The 20324-nt window shown below is 43.8% G+C and overlaps 1 protein-coding gene and 1 long non-coding RNA gene across 3 annotated transcripts; one reads left to right on the forward strand and one right to left on the reverse strand.

The window, feature by feature from the left end:
- Window positions 1-305: 305 nt before the first annotated feature.
- Window positions 306-14805, reverse strand: VLDLR (very low density lipoprotein receptor). Of its 2 annotated transcripts, XM_031610448.2 has the most exons (19): window positions 14543-14699; window positions 10783-10902; window positions 9711-9833; window positions 8724-8846; window positions 6987-7358; window positions 6772-6894; window positions 6569-6691; window positions 6012-6131; window positions 5811-5936; window positions 5239-5410; window positions 4722-4946; window positions 4434-4552; window positions 3914-4053; window positions 3660-3801; window positions 3189-3335; window positions 2186-2275; window positions 1711-1785; window positions 1452-1621; window positions 306-966 (listed from the first exon to the last, which is right to left on the reverse strand). In XM_031610448.2, the coding sequence occupies exons 1-19, from the start codon at window positions 14676-14678 to the stop codon at window positions 931-933; spliced, it is 2682 nt and encodes an 893-aa protein (XP_031466308.1). In that variant the 5' UTR covers window positions 14679-14699; the 3' UTR covers window positions 306-930. The 2 variants fall into 2 exon arrangements, with proteins under 2 accessions (XP_031466308.1, XP_031466309.1); XM_031610449.2 differs by lacking the exon at window positions 2186-2275 and having other exon boundaries at window positions 14543-14805.
- Window positions 14538-18170, forward strand: LOC149913047 (uncharacterized). Its single transcript, XR_016461815.1, has 2 exons — window positions 14538-14968; window positions 15903-18170. It is a non-coding gene; the product is annotated as an uncharacterized LOC149913047 (long non-coding RNA).
- Window positions 18171-20324: the final 2154 nt, after the last annotated feature.

The raw sequence follows: 20324 nt of genomic DNA on the forward strand, positions 1-20324 counted from the left end.
CTAGCTTGTACTATGCAAGGCATTTACCTGATCACTGCTTTGATACCCACCTCTGGGATGTAGTATCTGTCAATACTACCTCTTACGCATGGAAGTGTAGTTGAGGACTGATAGTAGCTATAAAATACTACTCCAGTTGTGCAGCTGGACTAATAGAAGACAATGTCAGCTGACAGGTCAGGACTGCCTTTACAGTCTAGGTACTTCTGAAATAACTTCAGCCAGCACTTCACACTGACTGACTCTGGAGATAATATGTTCCACTGCAGTAGGAGGAGAATAATGGAGACCAATACTTTGCTTAGTTTTTTTGTTGTTTTTTGTTTTTATTTTCTCCCCCTTCTCTGAATTTCAGATTTACAGTGGTTTCCCCAAAGAGCATTCATACCTGTAGAGCTCTATGAGGTAACAGACAAGATTGTTTCAGTCATACATACAAAATTACTTATGCTTACAAATTTTTGGCAATCATAGTAACCCGTTTTTTCCTATTGCCATTGCCCCAACCATTGAAAAAGAGTGTACAATAATTTACATTTTAAGTATTTCAAAGTGCTTGATAGTGATTTTCCAGAAATATTTACAAGTGGTATATACACATATGTACAGCTGTTATACTATAGCACAAGTTGTGGCTGGAATATGGCTTTCTATGGAAAGTGCTTTGTATTTGGCCAGTGGTGTTACTGACTGACCAATTCAAAGGTTACTGATAAAACAATAACCTCTAAAAGCTGAATTGTTGTGGACAGGTATTTACAGAGTTGATTGTTAAGCTGTATAAAACAGCTAATTATGTAAGTGTTCCATACACAGAGAAAGTTTCTTCATTCTTCCAAGAATGGAGGAAGTCTTTCAGCCACAAGCATGTTAATCATCCCCGTAAGTGTAAAACACAAAGTAAACAGAAAGTGATTGCTGATCCAGTGCTCACAGCATATCATCATCTGTGCTTACAACAGATATCTGTAAAAAGAAAAGCAGTGTGTTAACTACAATTTTACCAATAAAGGACAAAAAAAAAAACCAACAACGCAAATCTTTGCTATAGGGCTGTCTGAAGTAGGTGCTAGTTCTGCAGGCTAGAAACCATACTCAGTACTGGTTTACTCCACCCGAGTAATACAGCAGAAGTTGCCTACAACTTAAATCTTGATTAAAAGTATGAATCTCAGTTGATTCAGCCCAGTAGTTTCTGTGCAGTCAGTATGTCTCTGCTTTCCAAAACAGACACCTCTCCCAATTTACAGAATCATAGAATCCTTAGAGTTGGAAGGGGCCTTTAAAGGTCATCTAGTCCAACTGCCCTGCAATGAACAGGGATATGCACAGCTAGATCAGGTTGCTCAGGGTCTGATCCAGCCTCATCTTGAAAGTCAACTGGCAGTTCTCTGCTACATCCACTCTGAGGACTAGCCTGGAACCTTAGGCATGTCAATCAGTTTACTTACTGCAGGGTAGGTGTGTCCAACTGAACCACCATGTCTGCCAATATCAATTGTGAGATCCTCTTCTGTAGTTTTCAGATAGACGGGATTATCAAAATTCATGCTTTTCATGTTCTTGTGCTGCCAATTACGCCACATGAAGTAGCCAGCCACTGCAGCCATCACTAGCAATACTATAGGAAGAGACATACATTTTAAGTATAGAGTAGCATCAAGTCAAGATGTTATCCCACCAAAAGGGATCTCAACAAATGGTACTCACAGATAGGAATAACAGCCCAAGCTCCTGCTGCTCCTCTTGCAGCTACTTCAGACACCACACTACTGATGTTGAATCCTGCACAAGAATTTATAAAGTAGTGAGCCTGCTTAATCACAAACTAGCAGATTTTTTTCAGATTTCTTACTAAGACATTAAGCCCAAAAGTTGCTCCAACGTTATTAAGTTAATGTTCTACAAGAACAGTGCTAAGAGGCTTCATCTTATCTTAACAGTAAGTTTTTTTGCTACCTTTCTTTGAGCACTCTTGGCATTTCATGGAACCTATAGGTTCCATACAGTCATAAATAAACAAATTCTGTTTATCACATACTCCAGCTGTTGCACTTCTACTACATACATGAAGTAGCTTGTTTTTTCTACTTGCATGCAAAGGAGAAGATTTCAAGTATGCTAGTAGGTCAGTTTGCATTTCTCTTATATTTTGTTTAGCAATCTGAGTTATTGGGACCAGTACCTCCAGGAACTAGTCCAACAGTTGGAGATTTTTCAGTTGTGCTGGTATCTTTAGCCTCAGTGTAAGCCACAGTTGTTCCAGTACCTGAAACTAATTATAGATCAAGAACCCAGTTAATCCTGAAGTTCTGCAATGGCTTAACTATGACAGCCATGGCAGCGAATGTTTAGCAGATGGCAGAATGGTCATGCAGCTTGTTAGCTTTATTGGAAACACTGACATTAGTTATTTCATTAAGTACAGCTTCCAATGAAGGTGTTGATCAAAAGTGATTCCATGAACCAAGTAAGCCAGTTAAACAGGCATAAGCTCTATTTGAATTAACTGAAAATAAGCCACCCTTCTCCTCCTTTCAGGCCCTCTGTATAATATTTGGTTCCATAAAGTCTGCAGGTCAAATACAGCCTTTGACATTCATAGTTATCCTATACAGCAGCCACTACATTCAGCCAATGGAGAACCACGTCCTCACATTCACTGCTTTGACTGGAGCAGTCAATTGACATGCAATTTATTAAGAGACACCTTGGAGATTCTACTGCCACTAGGCTGGACAAGCAAGCCTGCCACACAGCCAGCACTCAGTGTACTAGCAGCAGCAGGTTTGCTTGGAACTGGAAAGGAGGTACATAAACTCAGCATGATTAATCCATGAGCATTTCAAGATAGTGGATTCACTGTAGAGCAATGTTAGTTCATACCCCCTAGTTTTCTAACAAAGGGACCAGATATGCTTTGTGCACATGCCTGCTGTCTGCAGAAAGCTGTGGAAGCACAAGGTCTTATCGCAAACGATGATGATACAGAAGCCAGGCATGGACTTTGAACAGTACCTGCAGACTTGGAGGGCAGCTTAATGCATGCTAGAAGACCACCCTCTCCAAGATATCAGATTTACTCATGCAAATTGTCAGTTTGCACTGTCATGTTTGCCTCTTACAGGTTTAGTATCCTGATTCCCAATTCTTCCCCCATCCATCCTGAAAGAAGTTTGTTACCATACCTGCACATCTCAGACCATCCTCCTGCAAGAAATATCCAGCCGGACATGCACAAGTATACTTCGGAGAGTGTTCATTTATCTGAGGAGCAGGCAGGCACAGGTAGCTACAGCCTCCATTTACCATGTTCTCTTCACACCAGTTCCTGCCTGTTGGAACAGGTTCATTTTAAGTGATTGACAGGATGAGCTTTCATGCTCCAGAAGTACAGCATAATTTTTTTGCTCAATAGTTGCTTTAGTGCGTTGTTTATCTCAGCAGGTTATATCTGCTCTGCCCAAGCAAGAAAAATTGCAACTAGAAAAAAAAAAATTGCAACTCAAACCCAGTGGGGATGCTAGGCTAGCTGAAAGCTTCAAGTGGCAAGTATCAGAATTAGATAGCTATACGGGGGTAGGATACCATTTGCTAACACACAATCACGGCAGGCTTCATGCAAGTATGTTGATTTAACTATAAACTGTAGTAGTTACCTGAAGGCTGAACAAGTTCATGATAAACAATGATGTCCTGTGCATCATTGAGGTTGTTTACTAGGGTGACCAATTCAGCTCCAGTAAATTTGTTGGCACCATAGACTGCCTCATTCTCTCCATCAATCCAGAATACACGATCCTAGAAAACAGTAATTACCTCCCATTATCTCTGTGTTTCTTTCAGCATCATAATTGCTAGCCACGTACTAGGAAGAAGAGCTCTGATAAGTACTGCAGCAAGCCATTCTTACCTCAAATATTGTTAGAGCAAGAGGATGAGGAAGGAACATATGAGACTTTAGCACAAGTCTACGATCCTGGCCATTCAGATCCACACTTGACAGCATATGTAGCTTGGAATCAACCCAATACAGACGGCTTTTTACAAGATCTAGGAGAGGAAAAGAAATACCAACCACCACCACTTATTGGCAACATGGACAAGACTGCCAGTTTCCTGCAAAAGCTGCAACCCCCACAGGCTCAACAATAGTTGCAGTGCTACCATATCATTTCTTATTATATGGGAATACAAAAAACTGCTGCAGTGCTGCCTAAGTGCACTGTGCCTCAGCTAGGATACAGAACAGTGCAGGAAAGGTTACCACTTCAGCATCTGAAGTGCTGCACCTGTTTGTAGCGTCTCTAGGCATGCAAGAACTTCCCAATATCAAAAGCTGAAAATAGTTTTCTGAAGGATGACCTTGGCTTCTGTAGCCGAGGCTGCTAAAGCTCCACACTACCTCTAGCACAGAGACAAACTCAGCATACCTAGAGCAATTCCATTAGGCCACTGGATTTCTGTTGTCACAAGCTGCTGTCTGTCAAATCCATTCATTCCTGCTTTTTCAATTTTTGCTGGCTCACCCCAGTCTGACCAGTACATAAAGCTGTAAAGCAGAATTTATGTTATATAACACAATATAGTACTGTGTGGTATCACTTAAATTGACATTTGCTAACAAGTAGCTAGACAAAGGCTGTGTAAGTCAGCTATCGGAATACACATGGATTAGATAGTAGATTTGTTCTATCCAGAGAACTAGGACAAATACTCACCCAGACAGAGGATCCACAGCAATAGAAGCTGGCTCTCTCAGCTCAGAAAGAAATAAAACCTTTCTTCTCTTGCCATTCAGGCTGGCCACTGAAATGGTCTTTGCAGATGAATCAGTCCAGTAGATATTCTTATAAATCCAATCAACAGCAATTCCTGCAGGGCTGTATACGTTGTCTAGGATTCTAGTGTGTGTACCAACTTTATCACGGGTATCAATAGAGGCACTGGAAAACAAAAATTACTTGCTTTTACTCCTCTTCGTCCCCACAGACTACAGCTTTGCACACTTCAGCAAATGCTGTATGCCCAGGAGCTGCATGCATTCTATAAGATGTACTTGTAAAACAGACACCTTATAAAAAGTCACAAACCTGATACAAGGAAGTGCTACAAGTATACACATGCTAGCTCCAGGAGATTGTACCTGTTCCACTTAGTCATGGACATCAGGAAAATCTTGGGTAAAATGCAGGATGCTAAGGGTAACACTAAGAGTTAGAGGCTAAGTCCATTTACCTGAAAATTGCTTTTTGGCTGAAATCAGCCCAATAAAGCTTTTGTTCAGCAATATCAGCATCTAAAGCAACTGTGTTTCTTAGCTGCTCTACTAGTTGAATGTATTCTTTTCTCTCAAGGCCAATCTTCCTGATATCCCGTCGGTTGGTGAAAATTAGACATGGTTCTTTCCCTGCAGAAAAGAGTATATATTATCTATATTTCTAGACATCAAGTCACATACCAATGGCCTTTAAGACAGTTTTAATGAGTTGTTAATTTAGTATCTGCCATTCCACACCTGGAAATGAATGCTGACAAACATCTTAGCTGTCTCATACCCCATTCTTTTCTTCCTTTATGATAGACACCCTCCTCCCCTGGGAAAAAGTCTGTGAGGTAGACATGGTAGCTTTAAGTGCTGTGTCATAGCATTATTCAGAATGCTAGGACTGCCCAGGCCTGTACAATTTACGTTGTTAAGAGCACAGCCAGTGTCATAACAACAGCAGCATGAAAATGTACATCACTTACTGCCTCACTTCAAAGCAATGACTTCAGGCCTAGGGATATTGTCTTATGCCAATACTTACCCACAGCCTTGCACACTCCTGTAGCAAGATCCATCTGATAGCCACGGCTACATTCACACTTGTAACCCCCTTTCAGGTTGATACAGATTTGGCTACAGATACCAGGATTCTGACATTCATCAATATCTGTAAAGAGAAATTAGTTTTGTTCTCATCTACAGTACTACTAGTAGGTTTACTATTAACTTATTTGATACTTGCCTCCACAGGTTCTCCTGTCTACAAGTTCAAACCCAGCTGGACAGTCACATTCATAGCCAATAACAAGATCTCTGCAGATGTGAGAGCATCCACCATTGTTGACTAAACATTCATTTATGTCTAGAAGAGAAGAATTGGTCATTTCTTAAACAGCATATATATGTAGTCCTGAAAACTTAAGTCATGGAGTGCTGTATCAGATACTCATCTGCTTTCTCACAAGGAGAAAAATCACAGTGGTACTAGAAGTCATTTGCAAGAAAACCACCTCAAGACCACATATGCTCAGCTACCAGCATGCTGCTTGTGTTATAAGTAGGCAGCAGCAGAGTAAGACTGAGGATCCTGTAACCTTCAGAGTTTAATGGACTCATGTATCTTCAGGTCACAAAGTCATTCCAATAGTCAGTTTGGCTATGATAAAGACAGTCCTATTAACTGGGTTACTCTTGTTTATTTTTGCTACTAAGTAAATACACATAAGTATTTCAGCCCAACTTCTGACAGCTGAGAAAGCATTTAGTAGTCAGCATTGCATAAGAAGTTCGTTCACTTACTACATTCCTTGAGAGGCTCATCACTCCAGTCCTTGCAGTCTCCCTGACGGTTACACACTTTATTTATATCTATGCATTCTCCGCTTCTGCACTTGAATTTGCCAGGTCCAGAACACTGAATAACTGAGATAATGAAGACTATGAGGAGGCTGCCAGCTTCAGCATCTCTGCAAGTCTTCAGTCTTACTTAATTGCACGCTTACCATTGTTACAGTTTGCTTCATCAGTGCCATCCAGACAGTCTCTCACACCATTGCACTGCCTAGTCCCATGGATGCAGTTCCCATCTTCACACCTGAACTGGTCTGGTCTGCAGGTCCGAGAAGCTGCGGGGACAGCCATTAAACAGTTTGACTCCTGAAGTCTACCAAAGGAAAAACGGGCCAACTCCTATAGAAGAAGGACCAAGTTAACTTACGGCAGTTGATTTCATCACTTCCATCTTTGCAGTCAGGATCTCCATCACAGCGCCACTTCTTGTGGATACATTCACCCGAGCCACACTGCACCTCACTGGTAGAGCACTTCACAGGAGGTGCAGGCTGTCGGCCACATTGCTCCAAAGACTCATCGGAGTGGTCAGAGCAGTCAGCATCATCATCACACACCCAGCTGATAGGGATACAAGTTGAGCTCTTGCACTGGAACTCATGAACACCACATGTTGGAGGTGCACACTCCAACTCATCACTACCATCACTGCAGTCATCTTGACCATTGCAGACAAAGCTCTTGGAAATACACTGTCCACTACTGCACGTGAACTCTGCTGCACTACAAGTCACATTGCCTGGAGTAACAGGAGTGAAAAATGTTAGCAGGTTATCACAAGGAAGACATTTGAATGAACATGTTTTGCTTTTCAGTTTCTTTGCTCCATCAGCTGTAAGCTGACAGTAGGTCAACATCCTGTACAAAGGCAGCTCTAGGATAACCTGACTGACCACCTACAAGGCACATGCAACATATAAACTGCTGTCCTTGCCTTAAGCATAAGAAGTGAGAAACATCAGTTCTGAGCTACTGAGTGAAAATAACCTCCCTCTGAAGCAGTGAGTTTGTTCTGCTTTAGCATGCTAGCCTTTAGGAAAACAGGCTCAGAACCTGTGAACCAGAGACAGAAGGTAAGAGAATTGCTAACTCTGGAATACAGTCTAAGGTATTGGTAGCCAGATGGTCAGCATGCACTGTAGTTTGAAATTGAAGTGTTTTGTGCAGATCCCCAGGATAGTAGTGGCCCATTTACCTGGGCCACTGAAGATAAGCTGATGAAGATCTTGCAAAAGTTGGTCCTGTGACATTAAGCAGTCACAGAACTTCCATTGGTACAGATAACACTGGTTTTATAGTAATGTAGCTAGCAGCTCAGTATGCCTAGGCTGATAGTTCTATCAACTTTATTAGAAATGCTGTCTGTAGATATACTTGTCAGATTAAATCATTTGCTTGCTGAAAAAGACAGCTACCCCACAGATGCAGAGCACAAGTCCAAAGATACATCGCTCATTAAGCCATCCAGACAAGGTAGCTGTAGTAGAAGCAAGCCCTGTAACTCTGCTTACAGCAAATTTGTCTCAGGACACCTCAGGCAACTCACTTGCAGCAAAAACATTAGAACAAGCCACAAACACTGCACTCTAACTGGCAGCTTTGGCTTCACTTATGGACTGGCTTGAAGTTGCCCCTTAATGCTTGAAACCCAGCTTCCCTAATCTACACTTTGAAATAAGTGTGCAAAATACTGTAAAACAGGGCAATGTAGTAGATTAGCTGCCTCCTTGGCCACAAATCCCAGCTACATTATTAGGAGACAAACTTAATATAAGAAGCAACTAGAGTTACCTGTTAAGAAACCCTGAAAAGAAAAAGTTCTGATGATTTGTCTGACATGTAACACGAGCCTACAGCTTGAGCCAAAACTAGCCAGAGAAAAAAAAAAACAGATGCTGAATAGCTTACACTGTCCTACTTCTTAACTTCAAAGCGTAGAGGACTGTTAGAACGGTCTGCTTTATTAAGTGGGTTGCAATACAGATTAAGTTTAAGGAAATAGTGATATAAAAAAATTTATCTTCCCAGGTATACTGTCCAGCTAGCTCCTTTTCAGACAAGTCAATTTCAAATAGAGTTATGCAGCCACCATTTCACCCCTTACCACAATTCTCTTCATCTTCTCCACTGTCACAGTCTTTTTCACCATCACATTTCCAGGACACTGGGATACATTGGGTTGACTGAGGACCACAGCTGATTTCATTTACCCGGCATGTTCTCATATCTATTGAAAAAAGTTTAAGTTCAATTTAAGAGTTCTAAAATTTAAGAGCTATTGATCTTGGATTTTAGTAGTTGTCCTCAAAGTTGAGTCTGAAATGTTTCTGCTCTAAACACAGCCAGCATCCAATGAAATCATTGGCTCTACCATGGCTCTTCCTCTTGTTATATTAGTCTATAGTATTCAGTTAAAAAAAAAAAAGAACTGGAAGCATCTTTTGCAAGTATCTCTGTCACAGTAGTTTCTGTGATTGAACATCACAAACTGTTAAACTGTGGAAGACTATGCAATACACAGTAGTAGGCAAGAGTAAATACAAAGTGAAGTTAAACTCAGGGCTGAAATACAGTGATTGCACCTTAGCATAGGCCCTACTGATAAAGAATGAGGCTTCATAGGTCCCACAGACCTGTATCCCTTGATTAGGACTGTACTTAGGACCAAGGCTGCTAATCTCATAGTCAGAGATTAATACTTCTGCATCTGTCCCCCCAGCTCAAAGTCAATCGCTCAGTTCCTAAGGCTAGCCCTGGTTAACTCGCAAAGTAGCTGACTTGGAGGATGATGATCACTCCGAACAAGACACAGGCCTGCAATCCTGTGCTTAGCATCTCTAATTGTAACAGAAATATTTGCTATCTTTAGCCAAATACAAGTGCAGACTTCCTAGTTCTGAATCCTTTTAATCAGCAGTAAGTCTTGTCAAGACCTTGATGTAGCCAAAGCCAAGCTAGTCCTTATAGAGGTGCATCTCCAAGACAAGTGAAACTTTTTTTTTGTAGGAAGCAAGCCAGGTGACAAGCAAGCAAGAAGTCAAATGGCTACAACCTGCTGGCTTGCTTGCACTGATGGGCAAGGCACACTTACGGCACAGTTCAGCACTCTCGTCAGACCCATCCTCACAGTCTGGATCCCCATCACACTGCCATCTGTTCGGCACACACTGACCACTGTTACACACAAAGTCAGATTCAGCACATGTCTTCTTCACTGAAAGGGAAAATGACAGGCACTTTTTTTATACCAGATCTCAGATTTTCTGTAGGTAGCTAGAGATTAGCTACCTCACCCCCAGGAAACCTGTGCAATAACCTTAGTTCTTGGATGTCTGGTGTTTCCCTCCACCAGTCTACCACCACTATTTGACACTTCCCAGAGAGCTATACAGAACACAGAAACACACTCCCAAAAGCAGACATTGAAGGACTGCTAGTGTTAAAGAAGAGTAGCTAGGTAGGTAGAAAAGCCACGATTTCTTTACACATGAGTTAAATTGAAGTCTGTTAACAGCTATTCTCAGATATTGAACTTTATGCTCATTATCAAGGCATTTGATTTGCGGTGCCATTACAGAAGCCTGGTACTATGTAACCTAACTGCATAACTCAAGCAGACCAGCAGTCCAGCCATACCAATGCTGGATATGAAGTCTGTTCTGCCTTGTCTCCAAGTACGTCTAGTCATCTGCCCTGGCCTTCATGTCAACAAAAAACCATCAAGTTGGCAGCCAGAGATAGAATCAGTGTTTACATGAAATGCAGCAGAACTGCTTTCACACATAACAGGACTTCTAACCTTGCAATAGCCACCAGCTGCATACTAACAGCAACAAGCTTCTATTGAGTTTTCAAGCAAAAACTGAAAAGAGCGTTGCATTCTAGGCAATTGCCACCCCAGCAAATAAAGTTTCAGTCATGAGCCATTCTCTCAATTTCAGAAGACTTCCAGAAACTAGGAAAATTCAGCTGCATCATACTGATACAGGACATCCAGATAGTCCCCCAGCTTTTCTATGCAATTTTTCCTCTTCTCTGTATTAGAGATGTAAGATCTGCTGGTCAGAATAAACATCTCTCCAGTTACCCACTTTCTGCTGTTAACTCCTACTGCAAACTACTGAATATACCTGCAGAGGGACTACTGCTGCTTGACTACTTACCACAAGCACTTTCATCACTGCCATCTGAACAGTCTTCATCACCATCACATTTCCAGAGTAAAGGAATACAGCGTCCATTACTACACGGGAACTGGGATTCCTCACATTTTGTTTTTGCACCTTCAATGAAAAGAAAAGAAGGTGAGCCCCTGTGCTACTTAGCACTATTTCCTTTGTTTCATCCCAAACTCAATAAACAGATGTTTTCATGCTTATGTCAAGTTCTTAATTATTTTACTGTTGTCACCTTTGTGAATCACAACAGTAGAACCAGAAGCTTTCCTTCACCATACAACTGCAGATGTTAAGCAGTATAACAATTTACCTGTCAGATAGAAGTAAACCAGTCCAATGTTCACAATACTGAGCTTTCATTTTTAAGGCAGGGTCAAGTTTGCAAGGCAAAGCGATGCTCATGAACAGGCTCCTGCTGCCCACAGCCTATCACTGTATTCTAAAAACTCCACAGACTTTAAGCAAGCTGCTTTTGAACATGACTAAATTTCAAACTGGACTGGCATTCCAGTACTCTGAAGCTAATGTAGCTAACGTTTGTAAAGGTGGCTCAGATATCAGCTCTATAACTGAACAACGTTTTTTCATCATGTAAGTTACTTCAGTAATAGCCCCAAAAGTCACAAAAATGACAATAATGGACAGAGTTAGTTCCCACCATCTGACTGTTAACATAGTCCCCACAAACAAGGGCCCATAGCAGCATTCCTTGGTAGACACAAAAGGAAGTGCGATGACATATCCAGATTTTTTCTCATTATTAAAGCTAGGTCAAGCGTAATGCTACGAGAGCAAGATAATTTATCACTTCTTTCTGGAATTAAGTCTCTTGTCTCCAAACTGTTAAGTCTGATTATTAATATGCTTAAGTCAGATACTCTTTTGTGCATGATGCTTGAAGTGAACTCTCCAGAATATCTTCCATCCTGAAATGGTATGTCCCTGTCCCTCAAGGGAATATGCTTTGTCTTGAAGCTCTGCTATAACTGTCAGTGAAAGCAACAGCATGCCTCTTCAGCAGAGAAGCCAGAGCTGTTCCATGTAATGCTTGCAGGCAAGTGTGTGAGTATATGCATGAGTTTTGGCTGCACATGTCTATGGCATGATGCAAAACTCCTGCTCCTCCTTGATCTACTGTAATGGTGCTCCGTTTCAGCCTTCCACGGCTTTGAGAGGGCATCTAATTTTAGTAGAACTCAACTTGCTATTTTATATCTTCTGTGTATGACATGCAATATGCAAGACAGTCTCCAAATGCAGGGAAGCCAATCCACTTTCTAAAACAGATCCATTTCACATTATATTGTGAGCTCTCAGGCATTAGAAAACAGCAAGCACTGGACAGAGCATAAGCAAGGAGAACAAGGGCAGTTTTACTTGCCAACTGTATAATGTAAATTCATGCTGTAAGTAAATGATTTGAAATAGCAGCTTATTGAGCTCTGCTGATGTTTCAGCAGTCTTACTAGTTAAGTAAAACACTGACAGAGTCAAGCTGTAACAATTTGTTTTGTGGGAACTGTTTAAAGAGTGCCAGGACAACTGAACATGGGCACATACACTCTGTACTTCCCTCACTCCTTTTCAGAGTGGGAGTAATACCAGCAGGCAGTTTTTCAACATTAACACTGCTTGGTCAACAGCTGTCAAACAAGCAGCTTGCCTAGTAGTGCCAGAGGGGAGACCTCAGCCAGCTGAGTGGGTATAGAGGCCACAGCTATCAGCTTGCTATTAGTTGGCATCACTCTACTGTCCAATTGCTTCTAACAGAAGTAGACATCTGCTCGCCTGGTCACACAGCATTCTAGTTATTTCTGTATTACTAGCTAAAACATAAAGTGACTGACTCCTGCTAGTTCTGAGACGTTCTTATCCAAGCTTTCGGAGTGGGAACAGCCAACCCTTCCCAAAATAGCACACTAGAGCTATTAGACTAAGCCTGCCACTCAGGAGATCCCAAAATAACTCCCACAGTCTTTAGTTATGCTATTTCAAGCTAGAATAACTTAGTAAAGGCTTGCACAGTATATTGTGACTTACAGTGTAACACCACTTTGACCAAAAACAACAGGGGAGCTACCCACAAAGCTAAATGGAACAAGAGCTGAGCTGGGAGTTAAAGCTATAACTTTACAATCACTACAAGGAGGCATCCCAAAGAGGTGCCATTTCTCCTGCAGCTGATCTACCAAAGCAACTACTTTTCTCAGTCTGTGAACAAATAAGGAATTGTTAGCACCAAACACTCAGCCACCAAGGTTATCATCTGTTGCTACTCCTTTAAGACAGCTCTCGAGTTCTGAAGGCCACACTCAGCAAGCTCCAGCTGATCACGACCTTCAGTCCCATCCTGCACTAAGCACAGTTCTGCAATGCCAGGCAGACATTTAAGCAAGACACTACCACTCTAATTCACCATTCTTTGAAGCAGCCTCATAGCTTGGCTGCTGCTTCTGTCACTAGCCATCTAGTGATTTGCAGATTGATATCAAACAACCATTAATTCAAAAGCTGTTCTGCATGTGCTGGTCATACATCAGAAGCACCTTCATACCTTTCATCCTCTTTAGGATAAGTCTTGGATGGAAGAAGAAGACAAGTAACTACACAGGCCAAGTGTAAGAAACGTCACTGTACTGTTTCCCAGGTTACCCACTTCTGAGGAACTAACTTACAAGCAGGGCGAAGGAACAGCTACCATTACCAACTAAGTTAAAGCATCCAAAGCTTTTTTTCTTAGCTCTGCCTTAACCACTTGTCTCCACTCCTCAAGCAGATAGTCAGTTTGCTTCTCTGAGGCCAGCTAGACATGTGACAGTTGTGTGCTGTCATATGACACCAACTACCAGAAAAGCTTGCAATCGTGATTGGGAAACCCGCACACAGAGGAACAAGCAGAGCCAGCTGCTTTAGGAGGCCACTACCTCAAACTGAATGAAGAAACTCAGAGGACTAGAGCTGCCTGCAATGCCTGACCCCTCTTTCCCGGAGAAAGAGAGAAGTCCGTTCATTAATTATCCCTCCAGCCAAAGGGAAAATGATTTTAATTAACCATGCAGCTAGCTTAACGTTTAAGTTCCACTGCTGCAGAGGTAACCACATCGACACCGGCAACAATCTCCGTCTGAGCTACCTGCGAGGGCCCGCTCCGCGAGGGCTTCAGCGCGGGCAAGGCTCAACCTCGCCGCCAGGTGGAGATCCCCCACGGTGGTTCCAGCTGGCCCGAAGCGAGCCACGCCAGCGCCGCTGGATGCCACCAAGCCAAAGTTGCCGAGTAGTTTGACAACCCCTCCGGCACGGCGGGCCGTCCCGGAGCTTCGCTCCTCGCAGCCCAGCGCGGAGACCCTCTCTCACCGCCGGGCATCGCCAAACCTCCCGCAGCAGCGGCGGCACCGCGGCGCTCCCGGCAGAGCCGCTCCGGGGCGGGGAGGGGCGAGCCGGCCGCGGGCTCGGGCCCACCCGCAGCGCCCCGTGCGTGCTCCGTCCGCCCGTGGAAGCGGTGCCTCGCGGCGGAGGGTGGCGGCGGCAGGCAGAGCCCGAAGGCCCCGCGCTCCCCCTCCTCTCCGCGGAGCCCCAGTCCCCCCCGCACAAAAGAAAAAGCACACCCCAACCAGACAACGCGCGCACACACAAAAAAAGCCAGACACAAAAACAACCGAAAGGGGTGAAGGGGAAGAAGCAATCGCGGGGAGCGGCGGGAGCAGCCCCGGCGGTGCGCTCCCCAGCCCCCCCGCCCCGCACTCACCGTTGGCGGCAGTCAGCAGGCAGCCGAGGGCGAGCAGCAGGCAGAGCGCACCGCAGCGCGGGAGCGCCCACCGCCGCACCCCACACCCGCCGCCGGCCACCGCGCTCCGGTCTCCACGCTGTCGGCTCGACCGCATCGCCGCGCCGAGGGGACAGAGAGAGGGAGGGAGGAGAGGCGGGGAGGGCGGGCGTGCAGACGCCGCGGTCAGAACGGCGACGAGCAGAGGAGGGAGCCGGAGACATGCACGGGGGGAGGGTGTCCCCGCGGCGCTCTTATACCAGCTGCCCGGCCGCCCTGCGCGGCCGTGGTGACTCACGGCGCCGCGCCGGGCCCCGGTTGGCTCGCCAGCGCCGCCCGCCCCCGCTTCCTCCTCCGCGGCACCTGCGGCCGCGTCGGCGTGCCCGCACACCGGCTCGGATCGGCGCGGTGAGTGGCGGCGCGGTGCGCGCCGCGGGCTGAGCTTCCCCCCCTCCCGGGCTTCGTCCTGCGGGCAGAGGCGCGCGGATCCGCTGCCAGCTCCTGCGCGTGGCCGGCGGTGGGGGCAGCCCCGGTGGGAGCGGGCCGTGCCGGGCAGCGGCTTGCGGCGGCTTTGTTCCCGCACGCGCCGATCCCGCGCCCCGCCGCAGGGAGGGGGTGTTGCTGGGCTCTCCGTGCTGGGCAGCACCGCGAGGCGTGCCGGAACACGCGCCGAGGGATGGCTGTTGCCAAAAGAGTATTTGTTGACTTTGGTGTCCCTTCGCCGCGTGCTCGCCTGCGTGTTTCCTCCCTCCCGCAGCAGAAGTTGGCTTAAACGAAGCAGGCGCTGCTTTTTGAGGAGGAGAGTCGCTACTTCTGCATTCTGAGATCAGGGATTGTAGTTAGTAATTGCACGAAATGGTATGCCAAAGTCGTGTGTATTACAAGCTTAACCTTTTATTTCAAGAAGGAGAATTGGTGGTTTTGTTCTGCATGTGTAACCTTTTGAACATCCAGTTATGTCTTGGTGAATGAAAGAAAGAAAGGATGGATCCTTAAAAAGCAAATGTGATTTTGTCCACGGCACTATTAAAATTTACAACTGAGTCCTAGTGATTCTGCTTCGTATTTACTTTTGTAGTCGTGCTATTTCACATTGATAGTGTGTTCTATGCTCTTAGTATCTTGGTGGCAACGCAAGCTTCAGCGAGCTTCTTCATCCAAAAATGATTAAGGAGCAGGCTGTGCTTTTATTCCTTGGAAGGGAAGTCTTGAATTAAACTGATGTTAGTGTGGGTTAGTTGTTGGTCACTTTCAGTTATGGAATGGTTCCTGTAATGAAGCGCTGTTTGCTGTTCCATACTGCTTAAATGTCATAACGTGGTTCTTTATATGTTGTTTGCAGATGGAGCCCTATTTGAGTCATATCCAGTTGTGTCGTGATTCCACTGGAGCCAAATCACACCACAGCATTAATGACTTTGGAGTGGATTATCTCGCATTCGCATGTAACTAGTGATCATCCAGGCCATCCAAATGAGCAAGTTGATGTTGCAGAGACTTATTAAAAAAGGGAAAGATTTAATTTCACGGAGTACACCTGGAAATTATATTTCTAATGTGTTGATAAATGCGAAGAGAGCACGTCCTTATGTTTACCTTCCTACAGCCCTCCCTCCTTGTGGCCTCGGGGGCAGGGTGGAAAAGCCTCTGCTTTCTTATTCTGCCTTGGATGTGGCATTGGCTGCTATAGCCACGTCCTTGCAAACAAAATGCTGCTTCAAACAAGAAAAATACATTATGTACAAGTGGGTTGAGTGGGGTCCTCAAAAAGATGGCTTAGTTTAAGCAGTACTCTGAAAACATAGTTCTCTTTGCAGAACTTCTGCATGACAAATTGCCTTCAGTCAGGTGCTCACTGTTGCATGGTCTGCTGTACTCCAGTCTGAACTTCATTTTCACAAATGCCCTGTTACTATTACAGAAATATTTCATGAGCTGAGTGCAGCAACACACAGCAAGACCCCAGTTCCACAGCAGTACACAGTTAGATGTAATTTAGTATATGCTAGAGGTTGATGGTCTTTCTTATTTGTCTGTGGGAGGTATAGATTCACTTGAGGGGAGAAGAGTGTCCCCTGCATTATCCATCCCATTCTACATCTAACCATTTGGATGTCTAAAGCAGAAATTTGGTGTTCTCTCCAGAAGAGGATCTTGGACTGAGGAGGTCTCTCCCCTCCTTAGCATCCTCACAGGATCCCTGCCTGTTTAAGGAGGGGCATGGAGCCAGCCACCCTTTATATAGTGACCTCTATGCCCTGGGAGCCAGGGAACGTCTGCATGGAGGTTCTGTGCCTTGGCACAGCCATAGCCTTGCAGAGGCAGTGTGGCAGTGAAAAGGTCTGTGGTGCATTCTGTGAGCAATGTGTGGCTTTGGCCATGCATGAGTATTCAAGCCCAGACAGATCTATACAAGAGAAGCAGAATAAAACAGTTCCTATTGCAAATACACACACCTGTGAGAAAAGCAGCCCTTCTCTGCTACTGATAATGGAAGGGCAAAGCACCCAGGGGAGCCTGAAGTTCAGAAAGGGTGCTGAAGCTTGCGGGGAGTATGAGATGGCTTTTTTAGTACTGAGACCTTTCATCATCTGCCTGAGAAATGCATGAACACTGCTTTGTTTCTGTGTGTAGCTCTGAGTCTCTTTCAGTTCTTGCTGCATCTGTTTAAGTGGAACTTCATCAGCTATCAAGAGGTCAGGCAGCCACAGGTGCAAGGTGGGTGAAAAGGTGGGAGCACAGGGTGGCATCGAGATGGAGAGCTGGCATTGCCACCGTTGTTCTGAAAGGTCCTGTAGCCAAGAGCAGTCTCAGAGAGCACTCCCCTTGCTCATGTAACCAGCATATGTCTGTCAGCTGTTACTCACGTTGCTACGTATCTGCTATGATGTTATTAATTGCGCACTAAAAATACACATGATGTGCAGAGCATAGGGCTAATGTTTCCAAAAGCTTTTAGGCATTACCCAGGGCTAACATCAGACTGTCTGAGAGACCAGAGAAAAGCATTCAGAAAATTTATTTCTAGCTGTGGCTTCTCCTGCAATACTGAGCAGGAGTTTCAGTGGGGCTTCACCAGATAGGATATTTTTTGTCACAGTTTCATCATTTGGGATGAGTGGACGTGCTGTCTTTGTGGGGTATTCTACAAATGATGTATGTGCAAGGAACTGTAAAGAGTCAAGTGGTACTTGGTACTGAATTTTATAAATAACAGTTTTATAGTTGCTTCTTTTAGACAGGTCTTCACATCTCCATTTTGTTTCATGTGCTATTACTGACAAACATTTATGAATATTTGGTGATGTCCATTTGAAAAAAAAGCTGGAAAAGATTGCCAAGAAGCTTTGTGAACCAGCCAGGCATTGCCTTTGCCTTGGAAAGTGACCCCAGTAAGTGGAAGTGGCATCACATTAACTTACCTTTTGTGAATTCTGATGGATTTAAGGACCTAGAAACTTTGCAACATCAATTCACCTAAAAATGCCTTTGGACTTACAGTAGGCCTGGATTCTTTGGGATAGTTGGCTGTTTTTATTATAGAGTGTAAAATCAAAAGAGAAAATAAAGGACATGAAAGGGCCTTCTGGAGTTGATATAATCTGTGTGAACTCAGTGTGTTTGGTGTTTCTTTATCTTTTTGCCTTAAAGACCTTATAGTCTCTCTTCCAAACGAGTTCCTGAAGCACTGGGATTACTAGTTCACCCTCAGGTCTTAAATCAATGAGACTTTTGCCTCCAGTTCCTTTGCTGAAGGACACAAAGTGAGGATATGTCTGCAGCAGTAACTTAATCTAATAAACAAAAAGAAAGTCTCACAGGGAGAGGAAGTAACAGCTATGTATCATGGGATAGCATCCTGCCATAGGATCACTTGCAAAAATATTGTCTTCAGAAATGTGCTGCTATCAAAGATATCACTTGCTCATAAGATCGTTGTATGCCTGAATTGACAGTAATCGAAGGAACTGTTCTTGTGGCTGCATTTTTTGAAGTGCAGAGCCAGGATCTATATAACTGACCTTAGTGGAGCTGTACACAGCCTAAGAGAGACAGAATGCATCCTTAGGGAATAATACAAAATAGGTATGTGCATGAATCCCTCTGCCCCACATCATTCCATGCCTGTGTCTGAGGGACGAATGGGCCTTTTTTTTTTTTCCTTCTTTTTTTATTGTTTAATTTTTTTGCTATTGCTGCAAGGTTTCTCAGCAAATTATATAGAAGCCTTTATCAGTGTTAAAAATGCTACCCAGGTCTGTGTTGTGTGTTTTCTGTGCAGCTTGAGAAAATATAGTGATAATAACAAAACTTCGCACTTACAATACACCATTCCCATGTTTTTCTTCAGATACCTAACAAATAGGAATATAAGACTCACAAGCATATTCCCCTACCCTTGCTATTAACGTCATCTGAGTTGTAAAGATGAAGCAGACAACTGATGTGTTGATCTTGATTTTAATACAATTTCAGTACTTTATCATTAGGGGTACAAGAAAGTTGGGAGGATGTTAGGATATGCTTGTCTCTATTGAATGCATCCTTCAACATTGGATACAATGTTTGGCCATCATGAAGTGAAATTTCCTGATTTCTTTGAGGACATTTTTTTTTCCTCTGTGCTGTGGATTACCCATTTTCTCTGTGCAGGGTTTTCTCTGCCTGTAAGGCTGTAGCATGTGTAACATGAACAATGACACATTTTATTTAGTATTACAGCATTGGAGGATGTCAAAGCAGTTGAAGTGCTAATGTGCTTTGCATATTTTTTACGAAAAATGTCACCTGTTCGATCCAAAATTTCCTTTTTTTTTTTTTTTTTTTTTTTTACCCACTAGAACACAGTAACACTTCAGTTATGGTGGGAAAAAGGGATGTGGGACACAGTGTGGCTTCAAAATACAGCCCAGCTTACTTGGCAGCTGTGTCAGTACTTGAAGTTTTATATTTATCTTTGGAAATAAGATATTCTTTCATAATTTCCTCATGTGACATGCAATGTGGATTCCAGTAATAAGCTAAATAGCTGATACCTCAAAATTTATTTTCAATATACATAAGTTGCTCTGAAGGCTATGCCTCCTATTTATTTCTGTGGACACTACAATGAAGAGCACAATAACACTATTTGATAGAGCAAACTCAGCTACAAATCACTGCTTTTCAACACTCACCACTGTGAGCTGTGTGTTTTCATCAGCTATAAACAAGAGCCTGCATGCTGCTCTTATAACAATCTGCACCAGCAGAAGTGACCCACAGCTGCCACTCCTGAAATGCACCATCCACCGCCTCACTGCTCAGCAAGCATCAATGAATGTCAGTAGGTGCCATTTTTTCTGCACTGAGAGATTCAGCAACACCTCTTTGCTTCATCCACAGTTCCATGTCAGATGCCATTTTGTCAGAGTGCCCCTCTGCTGCCGTCACACGGCAACAACATGCAATGAGACACTGGTGGGAAGGTTCAACCTCTGCTGCCGTATCACCAGCATCTGCCTCTGACATGGTGGACCAACATTATAAAATAGAAACTGAGCTATATTCTGGGGAGTTGTTCCTGTGATAACTACTTCTATTAATAAAGGCGTTCACTAAAATTGATCCAGAAGTAAATATTTGTAAAGTTTTCTGGTGGAAAATAAAGAGAAAATTTAAGTTTGTTTGCATTTTCTTCATGTGTGCTCGTGAGTAATAGTGATTTTGTGGCAGTATATACCATCTGATATCTGTGTTCCAAAACTGTGTTTGGTATGGCAGG

Source organism: Phasianus colchicus, chromosome Z, assembly GCF_987193195.1.
Source record: "Phasianus colchicus chromosome Z, bPhaCol1.hap1.1, whole genome shotgun sequence".
Classification (NCBI taxonomy): Eukaryota; Metazoa; Chordata; class Aves; order Galliformes; family Phasianidae; genus Phasianus; species Phasianus colchicus.

Bases quoted from the DNA above. Each gene is read 5' to 3' on its own strand.
- VLDLR (XM_031610448.2), bottom strand. From the start codon at position 14,678: ATGCGGTCGAGCCGACAGCGTGGAGACCGGAGCGCGGTGGCCGGCGGC. The intron at 6,132-6,568 runs GTAAGTGAACGA...CTTCTCTTCTAG, and splicing joins TGAGCCTCTCAAGGAATGTA to ACATAAATGAATGTTTAGTC. The intron at 4,054-4,433 runs GTATGCTGAGTT...TTCCTCTCCTAG, and splicing joins GCCTAATGGAATTGCTCTAG to ATCTTGTAAAAAGCCGTCTG.